Source organism: Rhagoletis pomonella, unplaced genomic scaffold (assembly GCF_013731165.1).
Source record: "Rhagoletis pomonella isolate Grant_MI unplaced genomic scaffold, Rhpom_1.0 Rhpom_scaffold_00007, whole genome shotgun sequence".
NCBI classification, from domain to species: domain Eukaryota; kingdom Metazoa; phylum Arthropoda; class Insecta; order Diptera; family Tephritidae; genus Rhagoletis; species Rhagoletis pomonella.
The window spans coordinates 15,122,108-15,133,544 of NW_023458561.1; the positions used below are offsets into that span (position 1 = coordinate 15,122,108).

An 11,437-nucleotide genomic window follows, 5' to 3' on the forward strand; every position below is an offset into this window, starting at 1 on the left:
AGGACAGTCGGATCTACGTAACCAGAACGACCTGAATGAGCATTAAAGTCGGTTGTATTTTTTGCTCAAAATTACTTGTTATTGTTCAGATACAGTTTCGCTACTATTTAGAGATTTCTCGACATACTTTTTCACATTACTGTTATTTATTATTTTTCTTATTAGTCGTTTATATGTTTAGGACTTACTGTGGGTGCTTTAAGATTCATTTTGTAAATATGTATGTACATATAAAAAACAATTGCGATATTTTATTTTATTTTAAATTATGAATTTTATTCGTGCAATTTTTTATGTTAATAGTTTTGAGATTTTTTGGTTCTGTTGTATTCTTTTATTGCATATCTTTAACTCTTTTACTTTAAGTTATAATGTTGAAGATAAGCCTTCTGCCTTTGTTAAGCACTTTAGCTAGGTACGAGAAATTTAGCATATGCACGTAAGAGCATAGGGTAGGTATAGGGCTGTGCTGCCGCGATTCTCCAACATCTTGTCAAAGGAGAAAATATATTGGTGGCGGAATCCATCGTAGTCCGATTTCTCATAAAATCTACAAAAAAGCGATCACTGAATCTGAACTGCTATGAACATGTGTATTCAAAGCAAGCACTGCGTTCGTAGCTACTCGAATTTAATTGCATTTTCGTACATTTCACGGAAAATCGGACTACGATAGATTCTATGACAGCCTTGATTAGTTCGCGCCAATATAGCAACTCAGTTACCAGCTTTCAGTTGCTAGTTGCCATCGGTAATACCATTTCAGCCACTGGCCAACCCACTGAAGTTCGGTTGTCCTCCGTAATCGACCCATAAAATCGGAATCGAATATGCATACACGTTCTGCAGAACGATAAATATTTTGTAAATGTGTGCTCTGTCCGCTAACGATTTCCAGCCATGTGTGAAATATCGTATGTGAAGCCTCCGTCTAACTTAACGATTGTCAAAGGCACGCCAGAAGATGTTTTATCATATGTTTTCGACCATCATCTTCTTCGAGTAAGTTCATCGATTCCAAAAACTTTACAACCTCTATGTGCCAGCATCCCTTAGTGTTTTTGCCAATGACATGGCACTATTGCACTGTTAATAACCAAATTTAGCCGCAGTTGCATTCACACGTGATATAATAGCTATTGTCGGCATGTGGGAATCCCCAGGAGATGGCGTTTGTTCAGCTATCGAAATCATTACACCGACGGCGGTGGGCAGTACTGCTGGAACATATTTACCACAGCGGTGGTTGTGGCGTTTTGTTCTACAACAATAGCCTGCAATGATGACATGTCATATAATGTCGATGAACAAAGATATAAAATTGAAAATGACAACCTTATTCCCGGCCGATCGGGAGACCACCATTAGTTCTTGCAATCACCGTTGATGATGCTGTGCTTGTAATTAATAGTCTGAAAATACAAAAAAATGCATTAATTAAATCTTATACACATCAAATAAATAAATTTCAATAATTTGTTTACCATTTCACAAACCGAATTACCAAGAAATAGAAACTCACCGCGATGCGATACAGAAATAAAAACCAACAGGGCTGCATTTTCTTGGTCAACAACACAGGCGCTCAGAGCAAACTGATCCGCAAAATTATTTTGTGAAAAATAATAGTTGAAAATAGTTTTTACACATGATTATCACATTAACTCATAAGTGCAAATTATTGTGATTATTTTTAGTTGCATATAATTGTATTACCTTAGACTTTTTTTAAATGTTTTCTAATATTTGTTCTTTTGGAATGCAAAAGCAACCATCCGCTCAATTCCTTGTGAGGAAATTTGGCCCCCATAAAGGACTTTCACCACGAAACAGCTACAAAAACAAAAACCTTTTCTACTGGTATACTGTGTAGCAGAGCATCAGTCAATCGTCAATTATCGTAAGACGATCATGTTATACATGTGTCGACGTCGCAGCAAGCAATGTGGTTTTTTGTTGTAGAAAATGCCCATTCATTAATGCGCAAATGAACAAATTGTCTTGTCTGATCTATTTATTTAGTGTAAATAAAACGAGGTTATTTCACTTACGGTCCAACGTTTCGCTAATCTTCTTAGCATCTTCAGGGGCGTGTTTATTTAACTATCTGTTACAAAAAATATACACCCCTATGCGGTAATCTGTCGTAGATTCGATTTGGCTACGAAACGTAAAATTGTTACGCTGAAATCCGCGTTGTCGTATCGTAATTTCGAAATTCTTAGGCCATCTTCGAAATTCGTAATGTTGGTATGCCTGATTCCGACGTAGCTGTAATTTTTATTTATTTGTCGGAAATTTTGTACGAATGGCAACACGTGTCGGAGCGAAACAAATTGTTTTAAAATGGCTGCGTTTCTTTATACATTCCGGATAATCCCATTTCACAGCCGGAATAAACAGAATGCGTTTGAAATATACGTCAACATATCATCAGGAACGTTCTAAAGAATAAATAAACAAAAAAGTGTATTCCAAACGTTCAGAATGAATAAAGGAATGCAGCCAATATCTATAAAATAAAGTGTGTAAACGCAAAAATATGTATGTAAGTTGAAGTGTGAATAGAAAAAAAAATATTGCTAAATGTTTACAAAATTAACAGATCGAAGATCACAACAAATCACTCGCAATACGAAAAACTGGTGGAATGCATGAGCGAAAGGCCGGACATTGGTCGAGGCTTTGTAAAAAGAGCTAAAGAGGAGGTGGGGGAATTTTGGGAAAGCGTTTCAAGAATTAAAGCGGCACAATATCTAGTGAAATGGAGGCCCTTAAAGAAGGGAGCTTACATTATATCATTTAAGCTAAATGGATCAGAACGATCTCCTAGCAATCTCCTTTGTATATTAATGCAACTGTTAGCTGTTCTTCCTCCTGGGACAAAGGTGCACCGGCCACTGAATCCTTTGTATTTTACTTAATTAAGGAAAAGTATTTGCAAATAATGATTAAACTAATTTTTTAATTTCCCTATTCACTTGCGATTATATTTATTTTGATTTGCTTCTGTCAAAGCAGCTGGTTAAGAACTTCGAATTTCACTATTTTAGTTGGCAACGCCGTTGATAGTTACGATCGGCTAACAGCATACCAATTTCCGAATTTTCGGAACGGAGCTACGAATTCGTAACTACGAACTTTCGAATTACAGCATACGGGTGATAAATATATGTATGATATTAAATAAAGGAACAAATAAACATATATACATATATTCATAATTACATATAAAACTCACGGTAGAACAACTAAGATATTAAACACAAAAGTACTCACAAACAATTCGTCATTAAATTAACTACATTTATGAAAATCGATACCATCTTCTGCGATAGTTTTGTCTAAACTAAAATTAGATTTGAATTTTATAAGAATAACAAGTAGGGGGCAGAAATGTCATCGGTGTCTTCTTTTTTGTTTATTGTGTTTTCCCTTTTTTGCAAAATCCTTAAGCTTTCTAATTTATATCTGGTCTTTTCTCGTTTTTCTATGTCGATTATTTTGGTGTTTGCTAAATCTGCTGAGTGCCCAGTAGTTCGCATGTGTTGTGGAAGCGCTGTACTGTTTTTTGTTTCTTTATATCTGCTTCATGTTCGTTTAAGTGCGTGCCTAGGGCTCGCTTAGCTGTTCCTACCCTGCAAAAAATGGGACTAATCCGGGATGACTCCGGGAGCAATCGCAAAGGAGCATGCGACTAATACCACTTTTGATCTCTTTATATGGAATGAACTGTTCGCTTTTGTTCGAGCATGTCCTATGAAGAGACTAATTGTTCACCTTTATACCCGAACGGGTATAAAAAGCGACTAGTCACGTTTAAAAAATAAAAATTTGCGCCAGCCGAGATTCGAACCGGGGTGCTCAGTTTTGTTAGGTGCGTGCCAACGCCGCACATGAAATTTCATTGACTAAGTGCGTACATATCATTAAATCAATAATAGTACCCGTTAGAGATGAGTTGGGGACTAATTGATCTCCAATTATACCCACAAGGGATGAGTCGAGACTAATTGATCTCCATTAGTACCCGTATGAGACTAGTTGCGACTAATTAATGCCCAATTGTACCCGATTGAGAGTAATCTCGGAATACTCTCTTTAGCGATTAGTCGCGCAATTTTTGCAGGGCTTTTACTCCAGAATGCGTGTGCAGTGGCTCTCATTGCTATACGTGTATTAGTAAGATTTGTTGCCGCCTTCCCGTTTGCCCATGATTTTCCCCTGATCCAGCCCTCGAAATGGGCTCGCTTGCCCGTACGGGCAAAAAAGCCCATACGGGCAAAAAAGCCCATACGGGCAAAAGTGCCCATGTCTGGTCTAAGTGACTAGACGACCAAATAAAGATAACGCAAAACGTAAAACAGGCTATAGATTTCATTCTTATAATTATAGGTGCGTTCGACAAGTCAAAAATTTGTAATAGTTTTTCCAAATTTTTACTGGATGGCGTTCGATAACGACAAAAAATTATCCAACACACAAAAATTGAGAGAGCAAGCGTTTATTTTGTACTGGCAAAATTTTAGTCAGCAAAAATTATCCAACACGAAAACATATGATCACAAAACATATGGTTGCAATTTCTGTAAACAAACAAAATTGCATTTTCCGAGTTTTGGTATTTATATGTTTTTTGGCTGCCTGCTATGTGACTTTATGATAGCGCCAACTAGTTTTTACTTCTAGAAATGTTCCTGGCGAACATTGAACGTTCACTTTCCTTTTTTCTCTATGGAGGCAACATGAATTTCAGTTTGTTTACAAATAAAGCTTTTTCATCTCTTTGGGAGAGAATTTTCGCTTACTCTCTTGATTTTGATTGTTGGCTGGTGTTGGCTAATTTTGTTATCGAACGCAACTTATGTATCCACTTAAATTTTATTTTTAAATTACAGTGATGCTAGGTATATTTAGTTACATATTTTAAAATATTTACAAACTTTAACTTCATATGCTGCTATAGTTTGGTGGCAAATATTTCTTTGTTTTGTTTCGATACCACACATTCCTAGGCAAACAGCTGATTTCGAAAGATGTTTTCCCTCTTCCTATTCTTCATTCGTTTCGATCGTAACGCAGAATACCTAAGTTCGATTCCAGCGGAGAGGAATGCGGTAACGTAATCGAAATGCAGAATAGGGCTGATTGATGCAGTTTAACATTCCCATTCCCACGACAGCCGGTTCTACGTACCGGAATGACTCTGGTTTTACCCGACCAAGGGCTGTTGTTTCGGCGATCTAACCCCGTTTAGGTCGGCGAAGTATCTCAGAAGTTGTCCGTCCATAGGGCTACATTCACTACGTATTCTTCTACTCAGGGCTGGCATCGAGTCAAACCCAGGGCCAGAAACCTACACCTGCTGTGTATGCCGGAGACGATTACACCACAACTCCACCTCAGTCAAGTGTAATGCCTGCGAGGGGTGGAGTCACCTCAGAGTCTGCTCGGGACTACGGACACATAGACAGTGGACCACGTCGTACGTGGCCCCCTGTTGCTCAAACAGAGCAGCCTCCACGGCTAGCCACAGTCCGCCCGAGCATCCTCACACAGTCACCACAACACAACAACATAATAACACCACATACCGTACCACAGCCACGACAGACCACATAACACACACAACCGCACCACCACCCACACGCCGCCGCCAACAACTCCTGGTTCCCCCTACAATCTGCACGGTATGTCAGACCAGGATATTCCGTAATGTGACATCAGTCAAGTGCAACACCTGCCTTGGCTGGTGCCACTTTAGGGCATGCTCAGGTCTGCGTACAGCGCGAGATCGGACTGGGAACTTCGAGGGCCCGTGTTGCGCTGCTCGGTCGCAGACCCCAATTGCGACGCCCCCCGCCACCACCACAGGGCGGCAATCATCACAGCAGCACACACAGCCAACGGCGGCAAGAACACACACATCGCTTACACCCCACATCCCGACACGTCTCCCGAACCACATGAAGCTCCTTCAATTTAACTGCAACGGGCTACAGAGCAAGATTGAGGAGATAACCGTCTTCATGTGTCGGCACGGTATATTGATAGCTGCGGTCCAAGAGACGAAGTTGCACAGCAATTCAACTTTGTTGAATTGCGCCGGGTACAACGTGCACGTTGATCGAGATCGCGAGCGAGATAATGGTGGTGGCTTAGCGTTCATCACGCACCACACCGTGCAGTATCGTCTAATCGAAGCAGACATCGACCGCAGGGATACCACCCTAGAATGTCAGGGCATCGCTTTCCGGTCAGGCGATGTCGAGCTCGAAATATTTAACATATACATACCCCCTGTCACCTGCTGCCCGGCAGGATATCACCCTGATATAGGTGCGCTCCTCAGAGGTGAAAACCGTATGGTAGTAGGTGACTTTAATGCGCACCACGATCTTTGGCACTCAAGCCTGTCAAACGATCGTAGGGAAACAGACTTGGCTGAGCAGATAGACGATTCGACATTCTGCACAATGAACGACGACGCACCCACCAGGATTATGGGTAACTGCAGTAGCCCGCCAGACATCACAATAGTCAGCGCTGGTCTGATAAACAGCATAACATGGCGACCTATGCTGACTCTAGCATCAGACCACCTACCCATAGTCATCTCGATATATAAACCAACCGACTTTGCCTCCGCCAAACACCGGACCTATATCAACTTTTCTAAAGCTGATTGCAAAGGTTGCGCGGAGTTTACCGAAAACACCTTCACAGCGCTCCCCACACCAACCGACGTCCATCTCGGTGAACGTAAGTTCTGCAGGGCTGTCACTGCTGCTGCAGCTCGCTTCATACCGGCAGGATGTATATCGGACCCACGTCCAAACTTCCCTGCCGAAGCGGCTGTCCTAGCCGATGAGCGTGATAGCCTTCGTCAGGCCGATCCCGGAGATCCCCGTATCAGGGATCTCAACGCGGAGATTCGGCAACTAGTAAACGTACATAAGCGGAAGAAGTGGGAGGAGCATCTGAAGACCTGTAATTTCACCTCTGGTGTGAGCAAGCTTTGGTCAACCGTGAGGTCACTGTCTAATCCGACGAAGCACGTCGACCGAGTCGAAATTTCCTTCGGCGACCATGCCTCGTCGGACCCGGAGCGATGCGCGAGCTATTTTAGCCGGCAGTTCATACTGCATCCTGCGGTGAAGTTCAGGTGGCCATCGGGAAGGCGAAAGCCTCCAAAGCGATGGGTCCCGACGGAATATGCATGCTGATGCTGAAAAATTTGGGTCCTGCGGGGGTAGCGTACCTAACGGAGGTCCTCAACTTGTCAATGGCCACTCTCATCATCCCAGACATCTGGAAGGTGGGGAGAGTGGTCCCACTGCTCAAACCGGGGAAACCTGCCAACAAAGGAGATTCTTATCGTCCGATAACACTCCTTTCCCCGGTAGCGAAGACACTCGAGGCCTTGCTACTCAAGTACTTCACAAACCACCTGACCCCAGCGAAGCATCAGCATGGTTTCCGTAAAGTGCACAGTACAACAACAGCACTTAACGCCATAAACACTCAGATAACTCGTGGCCTTAACCGAAACCGTCCCTGTGAGAGAACGATTCTAGTAGCGTTGGACTTGTCAAAGGCGTTTGACACCGTCTGCTATTCCACGCTACTAGAAGATATAGAGGCCTCCTCTCTCCCACAGAGGCTCAAACGGTGGTCGGCAAATTATCTGAGTGGTCGACATTCGTCGGTAATGTTTAGAGACAAAACGAGTAAACAGCGAAAAATAAAACAGGGGGTTCCTCAGGGTGGTGTCCTTTCCCCGCTACTGTTTAACGTTTACATTTCAAAGCTCCCTCAACCACCAGAAAGAGTCTCGATTGTCTCTTATGCCGACGATTGCTCGATCATGGCGACTGGGAATGGAATTGATGACCTGTGTTCGAAAGTAAACGGGTATCTCCCCGAACTTTCTCGCTTCTTCACTGCAAAGTGTCTAGCCCTCTCCCCTACGAAATCCTCCGCGACCCTGTTCACAACCTGGACGAAGGAGGTCAGGCTACCGCTGGGGATTCACGTCGATGACACACCAATTCCGACGGTGAATAACCCCAAAATACTCGGAGTAACATTCGACAGCCTGCTCTCTTTCTCTGCGCACTCAACCGCTATTGTCAATAATGTACAGAGCCGCAATAAGGTCCTCCAGTCGCTAGCCGGCAGTACTTCGGGCAAAGACAAAGAAACGTTGCTGGCAACATACAAGGCAATAGGCCGGCAGGTTTTGAACTACGCAGCACCAGTGTGGTCGCCAGGCACGCAGTGGACGAAGCTACAGACTGTACAGAACACCGCACTCAGGACAGCGACAGGATGCCTCCTGATCTCGCCCGAACACCACCTACACGGCGAGGCGCATATGCTCCCTGTAAAGGAGCACAATATAATGCTCTGCAAGCAGTTCCTGATCGGGAGCCACAGAAGTTGCCACCCAAGCAGACAGCTGCTTGCAGAGGAGCCCTCGCCTAGGCACGTCAGGAGGCATCTATATGAACTGACGGACGAAGTCCAGAGGTTCATTAAGCAACCTCTGGCCCTACAGCTTACCGACAGGCCCTGAACGGCATTCACAGGGACTCAGTCTCGAGTTATGTAGACTCTAGACCTGTGAATGCCGTTCTAGGCATACCACCCCCGGACATAGACGAGACGGAGCTTCATCTGCCTCGGGAGACACGCACAACACTTGCACAACTTCGCTCCGGCTACTGCAGCAGGTTGAACTCCTACCTGAGTAGGTTGAATGAGGATGTGCCGAATGAGTGTCCGGCATGCGGAGAGACCCCACATGACTCGAAACATCTCTTCGCATGCCCGGGAAACCCTACAACCCTAACGGCCTTGTCCCTGTGGCCAAACCCCACAGAAGCTGCAAGCTTCCTAGGGTTGCCGTTAGCGTAACTTGACGACAACGACTGAGATACCAACCGTCCTGGGCGGCATGATAAAAACATTACAAGGTAAATTCGTTCTCTCATTTCGTCGGCCATGATTTTTTTCTGACGTTTGCCAACATTTTAAAATCATATAAAATTGAAAATAAAAAAATTAAATTGTTCACAATTGTTGTTGTTTGAGATTGAAAATGAGAATGGGTGTGTGAGTTTGAGTTTTGATTTTAAAATTATATTGTTGGCAAACGTCAGACTACCTCTCAATGGTTTTACCTTGTTATGTTTTTATCATGCTGGGCGGGGTTGTTGTAGCCGCTACAACAACAACAACACCAACAACAACAACATGCAGTTTAACAAAGCTCTTTTTAACGGACCGAACTGCATCAAAATTATCATGTCGAAAAAATTTGGACTCATTCCCTTTGGTAATTAATCGATTCAAATGTGGTAGTTATACATATTTACATGAGTACATGCATGAATGGTCACTGATCAGATATGTATTAATTATCGTACATTACAAAGTACAGTTTGTGCTTAATAGTTTTTGCTTTGCGCACTCTAGCTCTATATTTAAAAGATCTGTTTTTACTTCAGCCTCCCTGATTTCTAACTCATGCTTTTTTAAAGCCCATGTATGTCTTTCAGCTGCTCGTTTTTCTTCATTTTCCCAGAAAATTTGTTGCGAATCACGCTTCACTCGCCTTTTTTTGTATTTTGTGTTGTGTGTTATGTTATCTGATTTCTTTTCCAGAAATATTGGGTCGCAAGAAGTTGGATCGCATTTCATGTCCTAAAAATTAATGTTTATATTGTTGAAAATTTATGAACATACATATATGCGATTTAATATTATTTACAATTTCTACTGCTTCAGTGGCGTCTGCTACGTCCTCCGTTGTGCTGCTGTACATGGAATCCTCAAAGAAAGTTTCTGGCGTAACATGTAAGGATTGTTGAAAAAGTATACTATTTACTGCACATAGCGAAACAAAAATCTTACCATCACCGGCGACACGATTATGCCAATTTGTCGATAGACCCATTAGTAATGCAAGCCTTTCCATATTAGCGTCCATGCAATGTCCATCTCTTGCCAAGTCCCTTCTGGCCTTACGCTTTAGGTTATCATACTTTTCCCGAAGGTGTTTTGAGCCCCTCTTTATACCCATCTGTGCTTCAAACTCTTCGTCAATAATATCCCACGCTTTACGCTTTTCTTCCCATGAAGTCGCGTCCGTCTTCTTATTTTCAATTACACTGGCATGTTGTTCAGCTAATGCTATTAGCAAATTTTCCTCGGCAATCGAAAAATTTGGAAGCCGATTCCTTTTCTTATCTGGCAGGCTCATTCTTGTGAGTACATAAATGTTTGAACAATCCCGCGAAATTTTATCAAATGTTTTCTTATTTGATGACTTAAGTTGGACAACAAATGTTGTACACAACACTCAGCTGATTTGCAGATTCCTTGTATATATTTAGAGATGAAACGATACTAGTAAATACAAGTACATACTCGATTCTTTTCGTCCGATACCGTTCTAATTTTGTACTCGATACTTTTGAACCGAGTACTGAGTAGGTATCGGAAAAAAGTACTTGTATCGAAACCCCAATTCATTGACAATTTTATTCCCGTATTTTTATTTTTTTAATCTAATTTCTTTGGGAATAGTTAAATAATTTTGGCAGTTTGGGGTGTGTGCGAGTACGTCTAAATTGCTACCTAAATAGAGAAAAATCCTAAATCACTGGAAAGTGTCGGTAACGCAGTGAATAGGAACAATTTAGACTTTCTGCGAGCATACTTTTCAACCTAAATTGAACAGTCAAATATATTTGAGCGAGCGATTAAGTGAACAACGATTTTTTGATGTTTGAAATAATTTGTATCATTGCTATGGCACATAAAAGAAAATATTCAGAAAGATTGTAAATAAATTTATTTGATTTTCGCATTCAGATAAGTTATGTGTAATTCGATGGATGTATATTATTTCGCAGGGTCAGAAGAGGAAACGGATTCTTTTATAGATGCCAGGATGGAGCATTCTCCGTTTCTGTTGCAAATTTATTATATTGTTAAATAGTCCCAAAGCTACCACAAAATTATTAATTTTATAGATATATTTATTTAAAGGAAACAAATTCAAATTCCAAAACAAACAATTTAGGTTGTCAAACGAACTCGCACAGTTTTAGCAGCTGTTTTCCTAAATTGTCGGCCGCTGTGGTGTAGTGGTAAGCAGTGCGCGCTTCCACTCCGCAGCACCTGGGTTCAAACCCTGGTCAAAGCAACATCGCAAAAAATATAGAAAAAACGTTTTTTCTTAACAGCGGTCGTCCCTCGGCAGGCAATGGCAAACCTCCGAGTGTATTTCTGCCATGAAAAACAGCTTCTCATAAAAATACAATCGCCGTTCGGAGTCGGCGTAAAACTGTAGGTCCCTCCGCTTTGTGTGATAACATCAAGGCGCACGCCACAAATTGGAGGAGAAGCTCGGCCAAACACTAACATA

The 11,437-nt window shown here is 42.1% G+C and overlaps 1 protein-coding gene and 1 long non-coding RNA gene across 3 annotated transcripts; both read right to left on the reverse strand.

The window, feature by feature from the left end:
* Positions 1-296: 296 nt before the first annotated feature.
* Positions 297-1,871, reverse strand: LOC118742366. 2 transcript variants are annotated; one of them, XR_004993371.1, is made up of 4 exons: positions 1,717-1,871; positions 1,485-1,595; positions 1,336-1,412; positions 297-1,274 (listed from the first exon to the last, which is right to left on the reverse strand). It is a non-coding gene; the product is annotated as an uncharacterized LOC118742366 (long non-coding RNA). The 2 variants fall into 2 exon arrangements; XR_004993370.1 differs by having other exon boundaries at positions 1,485-1,871.
* A 7,487-nt stretch (positions 1,872-9,358) lies between these two features.
* LOC118743639 lies at positions 9,359-10,495 on the reverse strand. Its single transcript, XM_036476404.1, has 3 exons — positions 9,919-10,495; positions 9,776-9,849; positions 9,359-9,708 (listed from the first exon to the last, which is right to left on the reverse strand). The coding sequence occupies exons 1-3, from the start codon at positions 10,265-10,267 to the stop codon at positions 9,433-9,435; spliced, it is 699 nt and encodes a 232-aa protein (XP_036332297.1). The 5' UTR covers positions 10,268-10,495; the 3' UTR covers positions 9,359-9,432.
* Between the last annotated feature and the right edge of the window lie 942 nt (positions 10,496-11,437).